The 20,702-nt window shown below is 43.3% G+C and overlaps 1 protein-coding gene across 14 annotated transcripts in view; it reads right to left on the reverse strand.

Annotated features, from left to right (window-relative positions):
- Positions 1-20,702, reverse strand: part of LOC102563837 (collagen alpha-1(IX) chain) — a 142,786-nt gene that overhangs the window by 12,820 nt on the left and 109,264 nt on the right. For all 14 annotated transcript variants that reach the window (XM_059730621.1, XM_059730600.1, XM_059730624.1 and 11 more), the window contains 2 exons: positions 7,626-7,757; positions 2,909-2,971 (listed from right to left, as the gene is read on the reverse strand). In XM_059730621.1, the coding sequence (XP_059586604.1) occupies positions 7,657-7,757 (101 nt within the window). In that variant the 3' untranslated portion in view covers positions 2,909-2,971; positions 7,626-7,656. The remainder of the gene's footprint in view (positions 1-2,908; positions 2,972-7,625; positions 7,758-20,702) is intronic.

The raw sequence follows: 20,702 nt of genomic DNA on the forward strand, positions 1-20,702 counted from the left end.
AGCAGCCCTATTCAGGGGTAACCTGCTTGCCTCTTGAGGAAGGCCCTAGAAAAGGTGGGCCAAAAAAGCCATGCTCTAACCCAATCTATCCTGGCCAAAATAAAATGATGCAAAAACTTGTAAGAAGCTGTGTCAGTCTTGAATTGGGCTTGTCTGCCACAAGCAGATTCAACAGGCACCTGACTAGACCTTTTACGCATATATCATCAGCCAGAGAATCAAGGGTAGCCTATATACATGAAATTATGTACTTTTCTGGGGGGAGTAGGATTTAAGATCCATTTAAGTGGCATAAAATGCCATTTATGTTGCTAAAGTTACCTACATAAATGCTTCTTGCCTGTCCAAAAGTAGAGTTGCATTTGGCTCTAAGTGTGATAGGCAATTCTAAACAAAGTCAATAGCAAAACTTCTATTGACTTTGTAATGACCAAGAAGAACAATGCAATTTACAAGTTTAGTGTTCCTATAGTATCTCTGTAGAATTACCTGATAATGTGAATAGTCAATGGAGGCCTTGGATATGTAGGAAACCCACCCACATTCAATAATACTCTAAGAATCTAATCAAGGACAAATTAATCTTCTATTTGGAAGATTTTGATTTACCATGTATGAAACCCCAACAGATAAAAAAATGCAGTCATTTGTGTCATTTTAAATTAACAGTATACACAATCCGGCAATACATTTGGCTGTCATCAACCATGCCACATTCTAAATCATTTCAATGAAATCTGATTTTAAGGGCACTGTGGAATTCTATTATTTTATTACATTTCAGCATGACCAGTCATGCTGTCATCATTCTGGATACGCAAATAATATGTATTGCCAAATTGGCATATCCAAAAGCTTTGAATTATCATGACTGTGGCACTGGTTGAGGTTGGGAAGAGACAAAGCAGAGATCATGGGCCACTGGTGCCTCCTGAGTCTGGGGGGCACCAGCAGGGCATGACTGGGGGGGGGTCCCCCAGGGGCCAGCCAGCAACCAGGGGGGTCCAATTTCAGGGAGGGCACTCTGGAGCACTCACTGTCAGAGGGGGGGCACCAGTACTCTCAGAGGGGGCACATGCCCCCCATAACCTCCCTACGTGTTGCCTATGGCCAAGATAGAAATTGATAAAAGAAAAAAAGGAGTTAAAGACAAGGATTTGCAAAAATAGAAGCATCCACAGCTGTCATCTGAAACATTGGGCTTGGAAAGTCATACTGCCATAACAAGTAAATTGTTAACATATAGCAGTGATAGTGCAGACACTATCTTAAATCTGTTGGTGGCAGCACAAGTGATGTTCTCAAACTGTGATAAATACATACACCAGAGAGTAACAGATAAGAACTGCTGCTGAATACCTAACATCTCAGTAAGGGCATCTACAACAACTGTAGCCTAGAGTAGGTCTCAGTTCAAATAGGGAGTGTATTAGAGAATGAAACTCATGAGTAAGGCCATAAATATTTTCTATAAATGTTGTGAAGATCTGAGTCAAATCCTTCCAGCTATAGTCAAACCTCAAATTACCTTTTAGACTAAAGGAAAAAAAAGAGAAAAAGAAGAATAGCTTTATCTCAGGTAGAAGCCTACGCAGAAAAAATTCCATCAGTTGGATACACAGAGTAACGGCTAGGAAATTTGTCAACCCACGTGCCCTTTCTTCAAACAGTCTATTTACTGTTAATTATGTAGTCAGACTATCTTACTTTTCATTGAATCTTTGCAGTATGCATTACTGAATATGAATTCTGTGAGCCAAATTCAAATCTGGCATGGACACCTGAAAGAGTTACCACAACGTCCATGATGGTGCAGATTTACAGTGTAGCAGTGACTCCATGGTAATCATCACTCGTGCATTGGTCTTACCCCACAATATATGAAAGCTGTTTACAGTGCAGTAGTGTATAAGATATTGATGATGCACACTGCAAAGACTCCAAGTCCCATGCCTGATCTCATTTGTTATATGAGCAGAGTTGTAGTTAGTCATGTTACTCTGAAGTCCAAGTACTAGTGTCTGATGCAGCAAGTTCCTGCCTGCAAACTTGCCCAAAAGCTCATGCCTCTCCCATGAGCCAGTTATTGTATTTACTGAAATCCAAGATGAGGTTCCCCCCCAGCCCCCATTCAGTACAAGGGGATCCCCTTGTCTTGGATTTGGGGGCAGGGGGCAGAGCTGGAGCCACACCAGCTGCCTGCCCCCAGCCACCTCTGCCCTTCTGGCACCTGCATCCATCTGCTTCCCACAATGTCTGTCCCCACCCTGTACCCCACCCCTGCCTGCCCTCCACAGTATCTACTGCCTGCCACTTACCATTAGTTGCAGTTCCAGCCCCATTCTGGCCAGGGACATGGAGCACATGGTAGCTCCAGCCCTGGCATGGCCATGTGCCAGCAATACCAGTGGTAGCAACTGTGGCAACCCAGGGCTGGAACTGCCACCACTGCAACCGCTGGTGCATGGTCTGGCCAGGGCTGTAGCTACTGTGCCCCAGTTCGGATTGGGGCTGGAGCAAGTTCCCTTGCTCAGAGATTTGTAGACCTGTACAGTTTGTACAGAATATTTGTGTAAAATTTCACTAAATAGGCAGCATCTATAGGACCTATTTAAGAGTGACTGCATCTGGACAGAACACCAAAACAGGTTGACTTCAGATCCATCCCATATGTGTAGTAGCTGACAATTTTGCAGATGAAATGAGATCAAAACCAATTTACTCAGCTAGGGAAATGGAGTGTTAGAGGCCCTCAAAGCCAATCACCCATGTTTACTAGGTGCAAAATTCACAACAAACATGAACCACAGTGCTCTTCATTGGCTCCTTATGAAGCACAATCCGGCAAAACACCTTCAGAGACAGACTTGCAATCTGCTCAAATACATATTCAAAGTTCACCACAAACCTGGACAGCAAAGTGCTGGTGTAAATCCTCTCAGTTGGGTGAAGGCAGCAAAAATTACCTCACCTGGGGAAAGAACAGACCCTAAGTTAATTTTGTTGTACCACTTGATCTGCCAGGCTGAGGAGGTGGAATGATCATTATTTGATCCAGGTACAAACTCCTATTGTGAGAAGGTAACAGACTGTCTAAGTATGACACTTACCAAAAGCAGCACTATAGTGTTTTTGTGTTAAAGAAGCAACAGGCCACCTGGGATAAGAAAAAGACACTGAACCAAATATCTAAAAGATTTTTCAACTGGATGTGGCTGTTCAAGTTGTGGAAGAAAGTTATGGGAGTTAAAGTTATGGAAGTTATGTGGATGTTAAAGTCATGGAAGAAAAATTACTGGCATGCCCTGTAGACCTCAACAAACTATGTTCTGCCAACAGATGGACCTGACCTGAAAAACAAACTATGTATTGACCATAGGTGCTGACTTTTTTTTTTGCTAGTGGGTGCTTGAAAAAAAAAAGCATTAAAAACACCCCACCACCACCACTTTACTTTTAACTTGGTGCATTCCCATGCCAAGACTTGCATGTGCCCAGAACAGGCAGCATGTTGCTTTTACCCAGCTCTGCAAGGTCTATAAAGATTGGGCACTTTAGTGGGGCTTTTTAGCCACTTACCTAATAGCTGAATGAAACAACTTTAGCTTTTAGCCCCACTGAAGTGCCTGATTTTTACAGATGCTACAGAGTCGGGTTGAAGTCACACGCTGCTTCTTCTGGTAAAGCGCTTCTTTGTTTTTAACATTTGCAAGCAGCTCTGTGGGTGCTGAGCATCCACTGATTTTTTTTTGGTGGGTGCTTGAGCCCCAGAGCACCCACAGAGTTTGTGCCTATAGTACTGACTGATAACCTAAATCTATATGAACTACATAAGTAGTCCTCATGACTGAATACAGTACTCAAGTGGACAGATGAAACAGAAGCCTGCATGGATGGAAGACTGCTTGGATTCCTAAGGGTTACAATAATAATAAAACTATTATTTTCAAATTCTCATTAAACTAGAAGTATAAGTATCATATTTACTCAAATCCAATATCAGCAGTAATTTTTCCCCTGATCACCATGGGGAAAAGAAAGCCTTGATTTAGATCTAAGTACTGGCCCAGGCAGCGGGTGGAGGAGCAGGGGTGGGGACATGCCACAGCAGGAGGCAGGCACAGGCGCACAGGGGTGGGTGGGAGCATGTGCGGGGGCAGGTATCTTGGAGGGCAAGTGGCAGAGGGAACAGGCAGCATGGAGGCAGGCACAAGAGGCAAGGGGCAGAGGTCTGGCCCCTTGCTCCCCATGCTGCTTGTAGGGACAAATTTAAGATGACCCTCTGATAATTAGATTGTATTCATGGAAAATTATAACAACCATATAATTTTCCATGTATACAATCTAATTATTGAGGGGTTTCCTTAAATTCTAAAACTTATTTTGGATTCAGGTAAATACTGAAGTATAATAATATGTGTAGATAGTAGCTCTGCTATTAAGAGGTGATGCATCTGAATGTTGTTATCCAGTTTTACATTATTATGTTGTTCATCTCTGATCAGGAAATGAAATCCTTTTTGTATTTCTGGATCTCTTACTTGCTGTGTTGAAATAATCAATATGCTTGTCCAAGCAAATATTACAGTGGCTGGTGAACAACGTATAAATGTGAGTTACTATACTTGAAATGAGAGCTCCAACCAATTTTTAAAAGGTGTTTGTAGCAGGACTAGCCCTGAGGGCAGCCATGACACCCCCTGATTGCCAAGGTATTCCAGCCACACTCTGGCCCCTTGCTGTGCCCTCTTTTCTACCTCACCTGCCACATCTAGATGAATATTCTAGTACTTAAGGAGGCATCCCCAGGGTTCTAGAGTAAGCCTCAGTTTGCCTTAGCTGGCTAATACCTCTCATGCCTGACTGGTATGAGACTTCATCCATGCCCCAGGGCATAAGTCATCTTATGGATGTGGCCTCCTGTCACCCCTATAGCTGTGCCCAGGCCTCACAGGTATTATTCAGTAGCATTTTAGAGCGGGCCCCCAACCCACACTTGGCCTCTCAAACCTCTGTCTGGGCTTCAGCCTTCCTGGCCTTGGGAAGGCTGCATCCATCAGCCCAGGTCCACTGTCTCGCTCTTGGACCCCCTGGCCCTGTCTCCCTCTCTATTCTAGCCTGCTGCTTTCCCAACCCTACACAAGGCTGCACCCTGTTTCCGAGACAGCTCCCTGGGGTCCCTAACCAAGGCAAGACCGCTCTCACACTGTACAGCCCTCTCAGGACCCTAATCCGGGCAAACTGCTCTCATACTGCATAGCCCCCTTGGGGTCACTGACCCTTGCAGGGCTTTATACTGGGTGACCCTCAGGCACCCCTGTGGCCTCCACATCACTCTCCATAACCACAACCCGGTCCTCCAGTTAAACTTAGAACATAATACATATAGATCTGCTTATATGAAACTTTTGCCCATTCTGGGTGAATACCACACCACAAGCCATACTTCCCTCTTAGCCCTCTCCATCCAGCTGTTGGTAGCTTGGGTGTTTTATGGGCCTGTTTCCTGAAGCCTCTCCCTCTCAGGAGCTCCTCTCCTTGCAGCATGCAAAGCCAGACTACCCACCTTGCTTCAGGCACTGGGCTTATATGCCCCAAACCACCACCCCTCCAGGTCATGTGGCTACCCAGCCACACACTTTTGCCTAATGGCTAGCCTGTCCTCTTCTGCTGCCACCTAAACCAGCTGCTTGCAGCCTTTACTCCCTGGCTACCTGGAGATACATCCGTTGGCTACTTACTGCAGTGCAGCTAGCTACAAAATAATCATGCCCCTGTAGTAGCTCCTGTCCTTGTTCCTTCTGGTCCTTGGTGCCCAAATACCTGTCCACCCAGCAAGCCTGGCCTACTGCCCACTCTCCTTACACTAACAGGGGCCTCTGGCCTCTGGCTCTCTATTACAGGGGTAAAGACATTTGTCAATGGCACCATGATTCTCACCCAGGGGTAATGCAGCAGGTGGCCTCTGCACAAGGAGGTAAGAACTCTTCTATCCCTTGTCCAAAACCCCATACCTGCCCCAGCACCTGACAGACAAGCAGCACCCATGGCTGCTCCTCTGGGCACTTTCTTGTCTGCCCCCCCACACACTCCCCGGGCAGGCCCTTAGCCAGCTGCCCCCATATTTTGAGCAGTGCACTTTGCCGTTCAACCTTGTTGTATTTGTTGCTGTTCAGCTTGGTTCATTCCTCCGCTGCCAAACTCCTCCTCCAGGAGCCAGTGGAAGGTGAGAGACACAAGGGCATGTGCCTCTTGTTGCCTGTGTGCAAAACCAAAGAGGAGCAGCAGCAGTAGCGGGAGCTTCACTTGCCCCCTCAGGTACAAACTGGGGTGTTAGAGGAAGCAGTACACAGCAATGTGAAATTCTGCCCCTGCTGCCCTCACCTGGCACCAGCTAGATTCTAGCTCAGTGATTCTCACCTGGGGTGCTGCTAAATTTAGAAAAGTTATATAGGGGGCTAATCCTGAAAACTCCCTTTTGAAAGTTCTGTTAGTGTATCTGCCACATTATTTCAACCCTTAGAAAAACACAGATGCCATGTTGAGAAGGACTAATAAATATGTAGAATATTTATATATAATATTAGAAATCATCTCAACCTACACAATAATATATCAAAATTCAAACAAAATCCTGAATTTACACATCATGGATGATTAAAATTAAGTAAGTTATCTATTTGTGCTTCTACATCTAAGAAGCACATCAGGCATCTGATCATAAACAAGTGAATATCAAATAATCAGATTTAATGGTTAGATAAAGTCCTGATCCTATCATCATTGACAGCAAAATTCCCATTGACTTTAAAGGTTCAAGATTTCATTGTGTAGCTATCTCCACATAGTTGATTTAACAGGCTATGTTCTATTTACATTCTTTTCTGTTGACTTTATAAAAGCAACCAGATTAATTGCAAAAATGAAAAGAACATATAGAATTTAATTTTTCAGGAAGTCCATATTGCTCATGTACATCATTTCTCTTCTTTCACCTTGAAAATTAAAATTAAGCTCAGATGAAAGAGCTAGGAAAGATAAAGATAAAGCAAAATTAAATACAAGCACAGTATTTCATATGTAAATTTGTCTAGCTCACAATCTTGCCATTTATATAAGGTTTTATATCTCCAAGCATATCAAAAAAGTTCCCACCACATTTACAGTAGAATACTTTGTGTTTTGAAGATATGATACATCCATCTTCTTATGCAGAATACATAGATATATATAGTAATAGAAGCTAATTTTGCTATACATTCAAAGAGAATTCTTTAACATGAATTCACTGTAAAGCTGCTTTTTAGAGTGCATTTATATAAGCACATATTCATGAATATATTTCTTTTTACAGTTCTCTTGCCAGTTGCTACAAATATTCACTATAAATTAACTTTATGGTCACTATTTCCATTTCTGAAGTAAAGTAAAGGCAATCTATTTTCTATCTGGCCTGGACTAATGGAATGAACATGAAAGTATCGAGGGAAAAGAATGAGGTATAAAGAACAGGCAGTGTTGAATGAGAAAGATTAGACAATGGACCCTGTTGCCAGAGGAGAGTGTTGATTTTCCTTCACTAAAAATCCTTAAGGCTAGACTTGAGAGTTAGGAGTCAATGTTACCTGAAGCAATATTCAAGCCATATATCTTGAATTAGCCAACTATCTTGAACTTGTAGAATCCTGAAGACTGAACAGTGCCCCATTCACTCCGTCTAATACCCACATCTCTCTCAAAAGCCAGTATGCATGGGGCTAGAGGAGGAAGTAGAAGAAAAAGAGAGTTGTTAGCATTGAATTAAATCACAGAGAGCTACAAATAATCCTGTAATGCCATTCTGACATTGTGTTGTAATCTTTGTCTCATTATGTGATAATAACTTGCAATACATGATTATTTTATGCTTGTGTGGAACTCTCTGCTGTGACTCAGTTCTTGACCCTGGCAGGCCCTGAGAACAGGCCCTTATTCTCTCTTCAGCTCAGCAATCTGAATTCTACGACTCCAGAAATAATCAAGTCAATCCTGTAATAGAATTCTGCCTCTAGATTCTGCCTCAAAGATTTTGAAACCAGGGAAACCCATGTTTCTGGAAACTAAGAAAATCAGTAACAACACTTCTCAAAGATCAAATGTTTTTAATGTTCTCAGAATGGACACCCAAGTCTGCCCTGTTTTAAAAGCAGATAAATTATTTTCCATTTTAGGATGCTGGCACTGCTTTGCTCTGGTTCATGATACATATTTGTATGGGTACAATCACTGGGGACAAGAGTTAATTGTATTTTAAGAGTGAGAGATGAGCGCCTCAAAAAGAGGTTGCCTAAGATTTTCAAAAAAATGTGTGACCTCAACTGATTCTTCTCTCTCTCTCTCTCGCTCTGTCTCATAAGCTTAGAAATTTTAAATTACAATTAAATTAGAATATAATTCAGTGAATTTTAATGTAAGAAAAGAAGAGTGAAAGTTATGAATACATATAAAAAGCAGGACAACACTGCAATGACAGTTGAAGTATGTTTGTGACTGAAGCTGCTCAGCAAACATTTTGAATGTAACAAACTGAAAAAGGCACACTTTATTAAGGATACACATGAATTCTAATTGTAAATACAAGATGAGTATTCCAATACAGCATATGTGTATTGTTACAAGCAGATGCAATTATTTGCTTTACATGTATTAGCCCATTCTCATAAACTTTGTCCAAGGTACAGTACAAAATAATTAACTCTAGGATTTGTTAAAAGGATTCACATGGTTGGCACATTAATTTACATTTTGGGGGGTAAGTTACTGAAGCTCCAACATAGTTGCCTGTTTACAGTCACTATTTCTCTAAATATTCAAAGGGAATTTAAGAGTAGTTACAGAACAACGGAACATAGAGATGCCATAAATTCTTGTTTATTCTCTTATAGGATACATTGCCACTATAGTTTAATATGCTGCTGTTCCAACTCCCTAGCAGTTTCTCCTATTTATTAACTCCTGTCAATTGGTCATTACTACTTAACTTGCTGTTATTTGTATTTCCCTTGGGATGAGAAATTAACCAGAGTTGACTGTATTTCCCCATGTGTGCATCTCATAAAAAAAAATTTTTCCATCCAATAACAGAATGTGGTTCATCTTAAAGTAGATTTTCCTCACTATAAAGAACAAGGGTAGTCACATTTGACCACATGACAGTACTTAAATCCAGCAGGATGTTCCAAATATTTCTGGCCATATGTTCTGAGTCAAAAACAAAAGTCTCAGATCAATCTCCAGTTAATCAATAGATGGAACATCCCTTTTTTTCAAATCTATACAAAACTTAGAATTCTCTCTTACCTAAGAAAAATGTAACATTTACTTTTTCTACATCATTAAGTACCAAAAACATCTTATTTCTAAAGACATAATCCTATTTCTTATTTGCTCAGTATGATTTTTTATGAAGATTTTTAGTAAAACCCTAGTCACAACATAGTTTATCTTTTTAAATGGGATTATCCAAATTATATCCAAGATAGATAGTGACCAAACCTAGGCTGGTTTTGTGGAAGTAAAATGTTTTCCAAAACTTTTTAATATGCCTTTGAAAGTATGTACAGCGTTTTCATGATTTAATGTTCTTTGTGAGCAAGGTAGGGCCATAGCTGATTATTATTTTCATATGAATGTATGAGGAACAATATTTTTAGACTAAATCAGGTTTGTAGAACCATAGGGTGCTTGTACACGTGATGCCATTAACATGTACATGTGAGGAAATGTCACTTTGTGTGGTTTAATGGCATCATATTGTATACGTGCAAGACTTTGGGGGTTTTAAATTAATTTGCATCATTGCAAACTAAACTACATCTGCAACCCAATATTCAAAGAGCACTTGAAGCCCCGTTCAATTTTACTCCCACCCTCATAATCCCCTCCCCACATACACACTTAATTTCATTATTTATTAAGTATTACTTATGCCATTCTGGTTCTAAATATCAATCTGGATTATGCCTGCACAAGTTATCTGCACAAACATATAAATTCTCCTGCTCACTTCAGGAGTTAAATATGCTTCCCCCATACCATCCATGTGTTCTTACAGTATATATAGACTCATTAGCTTATCTCATTTAGTTCCAAGATAATGGGTTTTTTTAACTATTTAACCATTGCACATAGCATTGTAGCCTTTCAAACTACATTTTGGTTGATGATTTCTGCTACTCTCTCTCAAAAAAGGAATATAGCATCTTTTTTCATGAGTATAAATAAGATACAAAATATTCAACTGAGCCACTGTGTGCAAGGGGAGGGAGTTTTTCACTTTCAATTTTATGATGTCTTTAAATTTTGAATCCAATTTAGAGGAAATATAGCAATAAACAGATTCCTCTAACAATTTATACGCTGTGTTTCATGAAAGCAGACCACAAATTTTAACATTCAAAATATTCTGTGTGTCCAACAACAGTGTTCCAAAATGGAATAATACTGCTACAAGCACCAGTAATTAAAGAGAAGAACTAAGAGCTATGCCAAAACAAGATTCAGCTGCTCAGAGCTATTAGGCACTTCACAGCACACATTTTAATAGGTGACGTAAAATAGCTTAGGGCTGATATGCAATCTAATTTTAATTGTTATTATGTGGCATGCTTTGTTCTAAGAGGAACAAATTCTAAATGTAAGATTGGGAGGCAACCTAGGAGTCCAGGAAATAAACCAAAGACACACTGAGTCCATAGATCTGTAATGCATTACATTTAGGGTATAATTGCAGATGTTCCCATTGTATTCTGCCTGGTTAAGTCATGTTTCTACAGAATGTTTGTATCTCTCACAAGCATGAAATCAATGGCAAAAAGGTTCAGTGGTTGACCTCAATGGGAACAGGATTAGGCCCAGAAGTAGCAAGTGTTTGGGGGACAAATCATGTTGTTATTAAAACAATTGCCATCTCCTTCCCAGCTGCTGACCATCTGGTCAGTTAGCTGGGCTGACTGCCACCGTTAATTTGCCAAATATGCCCCTAGTCACAGCAGAGAGGAAGAGCCAGCAGCACAAAAGGAAACAACCAAATAAAGAAGCTGGCTCAGCTGCTGCCACCCAGTATACAAGATGGCAAAAGAAGAGACTCTGATCCATCCGTCCATAATAATGGTATTACTGACTTTCTTGGATAAGACAACCTCAGAGGGAGAAGGAAGGTAAGGATGAACCTACTGCCACTCAAAATCATAAAGTACATGCTGCGGGGAAGAGGAAAGAAGGAAAGGAAGAAGTGAAAGGATAAGTGGTGGCAGAACTAGACGGAACATCTCTCCTTCAGCCTCAGACCAGAAGATGCCTGAGGAGAAGAGGAGCCAATCCAGACCCGCTCCAGCTCTCAAACTTAGCATTACCCGGATTCCTAAATAAAAGAAAGGAGGCAGTATGAGGTGTCCAGGAGGGAGGTATACTGCTGTTCACTTGAAAAATTGAGAGACAGGATACGAAAAGAGTGTAAAGAATAAATCTACAGTTTAGTACATTAATCTAATATGCATGGATTTGAATTGGTAATGTTTAGTTTAGAATATATCCACCACCCAGTGGAAGATTTAAGCAAAGCTGTTAAGAAACAGCTTAAATAATTGAAAGGTTTATGTAGCACAGTTACATTTTTTACATATAAAAAGTTAATTTTTCTGTTATGTTTCTGCCACCCAGTGGCTAGTTCATTCGAAAACATTTCCTTCTGTGCTTTGACAGTTTTATATTGTACAAGTCTCTTGTAACTATTAGCTGCTGCATGTTCTTTAGCATGCTCTGCTATAAAGTGGAAATGTTTTCATCCCTGAAAAGTTCATTTATTTTTCTTTTAATTAAGCTGCTTTTGCTGGTTAGGAGCCTATCCTAGGCTCTAGACAACATGAATAATTTCAAGTTTCAAGTGGGGTCAGTAGCCTTACAGTAATATAAGTGACAGCACTTCCCATTGCAAAATGATGTCCTCGTTGCTTGTATCTTTGTTATGCTTTAACAATTTGGGCTGAACTTTTCTACCTTCAGTAACTCTCTCACACTGTGGCAGGGATTTTCTTGGGTGAAGAAGAGGAATAAAAAGGAGGCATTTTTCTGTTTGTTTGCTTGCTTAATTTCAACCAAAACAATACAGTCATTTCTGAAATTACACTTGGGGGAAAAATAGCATGTTGTTTTGTCCGTACTAAAAACAAAAGTGACCTTTTTTCTTGCATATATTGTGAAGGAGGAACTGGAAACTTGTCATAGGCGAGCTCTGTGTGAGGGATGTGCCTTTTCCTGTCTCTATGAAAATCTGTTTAGTTTGTCCAAATTGGAAGCTTTTGGAAAGACTGCAGTCCACACATGGCCAGAGACTTTTAGGGATGTACTGCTGAGTAGGTAATTTAAACCAGAGTTTCCATAACTGGCCTTTAAGGGCATATCCTCATGTTGGCAGTAGCATGCTCTTGGTAGGGCATTCCCAAGTATGCTCCACCCACTCTACTCAACTCCAGATTCAGAAACATGCTGGTGAAACTGCTGATTTGTATCCCGCAGGTTACTCTCAAGCACATCAGAATCAAGGCCAAGAATAGCCTAAAGCATGCATGTAGGAGTAAGCAGGTGGGGTGTCTTGAGGCCATTATAATCAGAGTAAGCTGCCATCACAGTATAATTACTCCATAAATGCCTGTTCTTTCCCCCCAAACCCTTGGTGCTGCACTTGAAACTCCTGATGTGACATGTTAATCATTCACAGCTGAAACAGTCACGCTATTCTTTGAACATATGATGCATGGCATAATGCCAAGTACTCTGAAAGATTCAGGTTTTAAGAGACTCAAAGTAAAAACCCAAAATAACTCAGTAATTTTTACCTTAAACTTTTTGTGCCTCCATGCATAAAGCAGAAAAAAAAATGCCCTCCACACCACTCAGTAGATCTATAAAAAAAATTGTGACTTCTGAAGTACCAAAGATACCATGAGTGAACTCAATAAAAGTGTACTCTTAAGTAGAGTTTAAATACCAGGGACACACTTGGAAGAATGAGAAGAAAACAATATTGACATAGCACTGCTCATCCTTGGTGCTAAATGAGGCAGTTGGCAATCTTGTAACAACATTTTTATCATAATGCATATGCACAAGGGGGCCTGAATGAATATTTCATAAGGAATTTTATTGCTGGTATTTTTTACTGTTTGAGTGCTTGACTTCGCAACAGTAATTTTGTTGTTTTAGTTTACTTTGTTTGTATGTGTAAAATTTATACTAAAATCTCCCTTAAATTTGTAAAGGGTTGCCCAAAATATAAGACAGATTCATCTACTACACAAAAAATACCTAAAACTTGTTCCACCCAAAGAACCTTAATCTTTAATTCACTTTGATTACATATGCCAGAGGAAAAAAGTTGCACATTGCAAAAGACCCTGAGGACTAATAAATCAAGGCTCTGGCAGATCACAACCCCAATCCAAAAGATCTGTACTTTTAAATACCCTTAAGTGAATGGTCCCATTAAATGTGAGAAGTCTTTGCAGTCAGAGTTAAAATAAGTAAGTGTCAGTTTTAATGGGGACCCAAGAGTAGATACAGAGGTGTAACAGGCACCCTTGGCAACACTAACTGCCAGCTGCAGGGGCAGCTATTTTTGTGCCCCCTTCTCCCCCTACAAAGGCAATACCTGGGGTTGCTCTCCCAGTTACCCCACCCCTCTCCCCAAGTTACACTACTGGCAGAATAAGCTTTTAACTCAATAAACCACAAATGCCCAGCCAGCACATCTCTCAAGGTGGCAGAAGTGGGACTAGAGGAACTTTCCATGCCATAAATCCACTTGTCCTTCACTATAATGACAAAACCACAGAGCCTCAACTAGTCCTTAAATACAGTTATCAGATACTATAGCAATTCATGCCAGTTACCCTTCTACTGAACTGTAGCAGATATCAGAGCCTTAAGATTCGTTTTCTGCTTGTGAGGGGGGAAGCATGAACAACTAGTGCCTCCCAAGACCAGGGGGGGCACCATTTATAGGTGGCAGTGTCAGCAGCAAGCAGTGAGCAGGAACTGTCTGTGGACACCAGCATCGGCGGTGAGATGGGGAGTTGTGGCGAGCAGGGACTGCCCACAGATGCCAACGTTGATGGTGGGGGGGAAGGGAGTGGCAAACGGGGACCACGCGCAGCACTGGTAGTGTTGTCAGCAGCAGGAGTGGCAAGCAACAACTGCCCTCCAATAGGCAATATGCCCTCCCTATGAGTCACTTATGTGAGGGAGGAGGCGAGGGTGGAAATCAGTGTTTCAGTATATTAATAAATAAATTACATCAGCCCTGAAATGGAAACAGTCAAAAAATGGGAATCTCTTTCCAGAATCTCAGCCATACTCCAGACCCTATTCCCAAGGTGTCCAACTCAAGAACTGAATCATGCTATAGATACTAATGCAAAGAATAAATTTCATCACAGGCCTTCAGAAGAAGCACTGTACCAAAAAACTCTATGCAGACTTTTTTCTGTACTCCAAGGAAAAAGAACCCGTAAAAGTACATTTAAAGGCATCATCCAGTGGCTTCTGCTGTTAAAACCTACATATAAAAAAGTTTATAACACAGATTGATAGTACTGGCTAGAGGACAGTTCATATCCCACACCTTGCCTTGCAGGACAGGCCTGCTCCCCTCATCTCAGACTAGCAAATCTATTGTATTGTTCTCTACCCATCTGCTGCTTCTCCATGTGCCCCTGGGGCAATTCAGTTTACTTTGTTTCATTCATCCCTCCAGGCATCACTCCTGATGGGAAGTGCAATGCAATTTAATCTGAGGTCACTCAGATCACCACATCCACTGACACATTTACCATATAGCCTGGAATATTACTTTTCTTTTTTTTACACAGATAATACTCTCAGTTGTTCTGAGTATCTGGGCAACAGATTTTTTCCAGCTTGAATCCAGATCTGCTCTTTCCTGGGAAATTTAAGCAGCTGGAAGTGTTGGCTGACATCTCCCCTTGATCTCCCTGCATGCTGGACCGAGTTTACTAACTTCTCTCCAAATTAGTACAGCTAGTTTAACCCTAACTATGCTCTCTAATTAGCTCTATTGGCCCTGATAGTTTTCCACATCTGTAGCACTGTAGCACAGCTTTAAGTTCTTCTCTAAAACAAATTTGTAGAACAAAATTTTCTCTTGCCCACCTAATTGCTTCTTTTCTGAAACCACCCACCCACAGATCTGATATATGCTTCTCACCTACTTATAGATGTCATGATCAGTACATCTAAGATGCATCATCACCAGCATTGCTGGGATGAGTTAAGGATGTTCCAATATACTGCTGCTGGATGTTTTAGGCACAGTCCTGAGTTGTATTGAGTTTGTATTCAGTGTATCTTTGTGAGAAAGCAAAGATGCCTCTAAGTTAGGGTTACCAGATGTCTACGATTTCCTGGACATGTCCTTTTTTTGGGTCCTCACTTTCCAAGCACTTCCCAGCTTGCCCCAACAAAGAGCTGTATGCCGGGGGGGGGGGGGGGGGGGAGGGGCAGTTATCAGTGTGCGAGGGGGGCAGAGGCCTACCAGCACTGGGGCTGCAGCAGGGTGGGGAGGCAGGGGAAGGAGATAGGGGATTTATTTCGGGTACAGCATGGAGCTGTGTGGGCAGCTGGGCTGGGGGCCAGGGAGCTGCAGGTTGGGAGTGAGGGGCACTGAATGGGCTGGGGGCGGGGAGGTGGGTTGTGGCTTGGGAATGAAGGGCACGGGCAGGGTTGGGGCTGGGGCTGTGGTCGGGAGCACAGGGCACAAGGCAGGGCCAGAGTGAGGAGTATCATCAGGGACAGGGGGCTGCAGGTTGACAGTGAGGGGCAGCAGCAGTGCTGGAGGGGTCTGTGGCTTGGGAGTGAGGGGCAGGGCATGGACCTGGAAATATGGTAATTGGAAGCCCAAAACACCACTTGAGATAAGTTAGGAAAATGAAGTTTCCTAAGGCAGCTTTAGAACCAATTGTGTGAGAATGACAGGTAACTGGGGCACCAGGCATCCACTTAGAGGGGAAATGAGAATAGCAGCCATTACTGGTGCAGCCAGCCAGGCCCTGCCGCTGCTCCCATGGTGCAGATTCTGATAGTTGCGCCTCTATTTAGAACCTTTGGCCATGTGTAGATGAAACGAGAGGCGTGTATGCACGCCACTTTAAAGCAGGCTAAATGCTTTTGGACCACTTTAATGGTGGTGGCGTATTACACATTAATTCCAGCCGCTGTAGGAAATTCGGTGGTGTAATGCACCTTAAATGACTTGGGACACAGCAAACAAACTCCTTTGGGGAGTTTTTGTTTGCTGCCCCTATAGCCTCGGAGCAAAGCACCGGACTCCATGCAGCTCCATGGTTCTGTAGGAAGCCCTGCAGGCAGCCTGACAGCAGCCCAGGAAAGCAGCTCTGCCCAAGAAAAGCAGTGAGCCTGATCTCCACCCCAATCCCAAGCCTGCCTTCCTGCCTGAGCTGTGCAGGGGCCCGGTGCTTCCCTCCGCAGCTGCAGTTCCCCCTCGGACCACCCAAGCTGGGAGAGAAGCACCAGCCCCACCCCTGCAACCCTGGGACCACTGTGCCCGCTGGCAGCTTGCCCTCCCCTCCCCACCAGAGAGGCAGGTAAGTCAGCGGGGTGTGTGCATGACACGGGGGTGTAATCAGCCCTAAATTGAAGCAGAGTTTTTAAAAGCCCACCGCTCCAATTCAGGGCTCCCATTTCATTTACCTTTTTTTAGCCTTTTGACTACCAACAGCCTGTTACCTCTCCCACAGATATTCAGACCCAACTGCTTCCTTGTTATTCCCTCCCACCCTCATTAGTTACTCCTCCATGCTGCTTATACACAGATTCTCTCCCCTCACACACGTACTCTGTCCCCTTACCTCCCATATTTTGTGTTTCCTGTCACAGAACATGATTGGGAGTGGCTGTTATTCCTACTTGCTTTCTTTTTTTCTGTAATGAGAGGACAGAGCCAGGGAAAAGCCAACAAGAAGGCAGGAGCGAAACAGAAGGATGGTGGGGATTCTAAGAATCAGTTCCTCTTCCTTCAGTGGCACAACATTTAGGGCATTTTCAGGAAAAATTCTGCTCTACAAAGCTGAAAGATACCTTTAAATGGTGGCATCCCTTACTATCCCTCCACAACCACAACAGACCTGAGAAGCGAAACACAAAGTGAATTAATAAAATAGTTTCTCTGATCTGTACACACTTAAGGCCAGATTCTATTCCACCTCTTAGTCACATAAGTGGATTGAGACACACATTCTATTCCACGTCGCTCAAATTCCTGCAAAACCATTTGTTCAAAGGTGGTTGGGTCTTTGTCCTCCATATTGTCCTCCTTATTGCTTTAACAAAAGTAAATGTTAACAAAAGTGTTTAACAAAAGACAGCGTATTACAAAAGTAGATACATTCCTGGCTTTTCAGGGATTAGAACAAGTTTGCGCTTAGGTTCCTAAATCTATTTAGACCCTTAGTATGTGGAATAAATAATGGCCCTTTGTCTACTCAGTGGCCTCCACATCTCATGACCCATTTTTCTGGCTGGTATTGCTTTTGGTTTAATGTTATGTTCCCACCAGTGCCCCAGAACCATATCTCATTGCTCTGTTATTGCTTGGCAGGAGATGTCTGGGAGGGTGGGGAAAGCTCTTTATTCATCACACCCAAGAAATGACCTTTTCTTTTCGTCAACAGTTCCATTGCATCCCAGGATCACTACAGTCAGACTGTTCAGTCTACAGAAAGGCATTGGAAATAACAGCTTGTAAAATCTTAGAATTAGTCCTAAATATGCAGTCTTCTTCTTCAAAAAAAAAAAAAAATCAGCCAGATACACAAGAGGTTCAGAAAGGAGAATCCTAGCAGTTAACACCACCAAGAGCTTGGGAGAGGGAAGTTTAGTCATTCTGCAGATATTATTATACTGCATTACATAAAAATACATTTTCCTGGATTTTTGTTCTCACCTTAAAACAATGTAACTGAGGACAGAAGGGTTTTTTTATATCAGTATTGACATAAGGCAAGAATAATGTTCTGCACTTATATAACACATCTTGTCTAAAGATTTCTAAGCACTTTACATAAGTAAAAATATATCATCTTCATTTTACAAATAAGCAAACAGGCTGTGGCCTAGTAAGAACAAACAGGGAACAAACAGCAGGAACTCATCCTCAGAATAGCCAGTTCAAACCCAGACATAGTAGGGATTACAGAAATGTGGTGGGATTTATCCCACGACTAGGCAGTTAGCATTAGGGGCTATAAGCTCTACAGGCGGGATAGAGAAGGAAGGAAGGGAGGGGGTGTGGAGCTCTATGTCAAAGAGCAATACATGTCCTCTGCCAGCAAAATGGGATCAGAGGAGGGGCAAGCTGAAGTGCTCTGGGTCAAGATACAAGGGAGTCATGGGGAGACAGATTTAACGGTGGGGGTCTGCTACAGAACCCCCAACAAAGGGGAGGAGCTGGACCGGGAATTTTCGGGCCAGCTTGCAGAGGCACTTAAGGCAAAGGATGTAGTTGTCATGGGTGATCTAAATTACCCGAACATCTGCTGGGAGGAGCAGTCAGCCAGGTCGGACTGTTCCAGGAGGTTCTTGGCTGAGATACAGGACCTCCACTTAACCCAGGAGGTGCACAGTCCCACCAGAGGAAATGCCCTGTTGGACCTGGTCCTGGCCACAGGTGATGATCTGGTAAGGGGGCTCCAGGTCCTTGACCACCTGGGTGATAGCGATTATCGCTTGCTGGAATTCATCATCCAGCGCAGGGTGACAAAGGCCTGCAGCAAGGTGGTAGCCCTAGACTTCAAGAGGGCCAATTTCAAAGAGTTGAGGCGATTGGTGGGAGAGGCGCTGGGGTTCTCAAGGGTAGGGGAACTCAGTGCCCAAGATGAGTGGTCATTCTTTAAGGAGACAATACTCAGGACCCAAGGGGTGACGATCCCAACAAGAAGCAAGAGGGGCAAGAGTGCCCAAAAGCCTCCCTGGCTCACCAAGGACGTCCAGGAATGCCCGGTTGCCAAAAAGGCAGCGTACACCCGGTGGAAGGGGGGGGGGCGATCTCCAAAGAGGAGTATACCTCCAATGCTCAGGCCTGTAGGGGGGCTGTTAGGAAAGCTAAGGTGGACATAGAGCTAGGACTAGCATCCAAGATCAAAGATAATAAAAAGTCCTTTTTCAAATATATAGGGAGGATGAAGAAGGCGCTGGGAAACATGGGGCCCCTGCAAGATATGCTGGGCAATCTGGTGGTTGTGCCAGAGGAGAAGGCAGACCTCTTTAACAAATTCTTCACCTCGGTTTTCTTGTGCAGGGACCGGGACTCCCCCACCATGATTCAAGACGGACTCAAGGGGAACGCCCAGGCAACTATAGGCCCGTCAGTCTTACCTCAATCCTGGGGAAACTCTTTGAGAAGATCATCAAGGAGCACATCTGTGATGGGCCGGCATCGGGGATGATGCTGAGGGGCAACCAGCATGGTTTCATTAGGGGCAGGTCATGTCAGACCAACCTGATTGCCTTTTACGATCAGGTCACAAAAGCATTGGATGCAGGTGTTGCTGTGGATGTAGTGTTTCTGGACTTCAGCAAGGCCTTTGACACTGTTGACCACCCCATCCTCATTAAAAAACTAGGCAACTGTGGCATCGATGCCTACACGGTCAGATGGATTGTGAATTGGGTGAAAGGTCGTACTCAGAGTGTGGTGGTGGACGGGTCATATTCGAACTGGGGGGAAGTGGGCAGCGGAGTCCCCCAGGGCTCGGTCCTTGGGCCCACGCTGTTCAATTTCTTTATCAGCGATTTGGACGATGGGGTGAAAAGCAACCTGTTCAAATTTGCTGATGATACCAAAATTTGGGGTGAGGTGGGCATGTTAGCAGGGAGGGAAAGACTGCAGAAAGACCTGGATAGGTTGCAAGGGTGGGCTAACAAAAACAGGATGCGTTTCAATATGGACAAGTGCAGGGTGCTGCACTTGGGTAGTAGTAACCAGCAGCACGCTTATAAGAAGGGAACTCCCTTCTTGAGAGCATGGAGGCAGAAAGGGATCTTGGATTCATCATTGATTCCAAGATGAACATGAGCCGACAATGCGAGGTCACGGTCAGCAGGGCTAACCGGACCCTATCATGCATCCACAGGTGCATCTCAAGTAGGTGCAAGGAGGTGATCCTCCACCTCTATGCAACACTGGTCAGGCCACAGCTGGAGTACTGTGTCCAGTTCTGGGCACCCCACTTCAAGAGGGATGTGGACAATATTGAGAGGGTCCAGAGGAGGGCCACCCGCATGATCCAGGGACAGCAGGGCAGACCCTACAATGAGAGGCTACGGTTCCTGAACCTGTTCAGCCTTCACAAGAGAAGGCTGAGGGGGACCTGGTGACCATCTATAAACTCACTAGGAGGGACCAGAAGGGTTTGGAGGATACCCTGTTTCCCCTAGCGCCCCCCGGGATAACAAGGAATAACGGCCACAAGTTGTTGGAGAGTAGGTTTAGATTAGACATCCATAAGAACTACTTCACAGTCGGGGCGGCTAGGATCTGGAACCAACTTCCAAGGGAAGTGGTGCTGGCTTCTACCCTGGGGGTCTTTAAGAAGCAGCTTGATGCCTACCTGCCTGCGGTCATTTGAGCC

This window comes from Alligator mississippiensis, chromosome 1, assembly GCF_030867095.1.
Source record: "Alligator mississippiensis isolate rAllMis1 chromosome 1, rAllMis1, whole genome shotgun sequence".
Lineage (NCBI taxonomy): Eukaryota > Metazoa > Chordata > Crocodylia > Alligatoridae > Alligator > Alligator mississippiensis.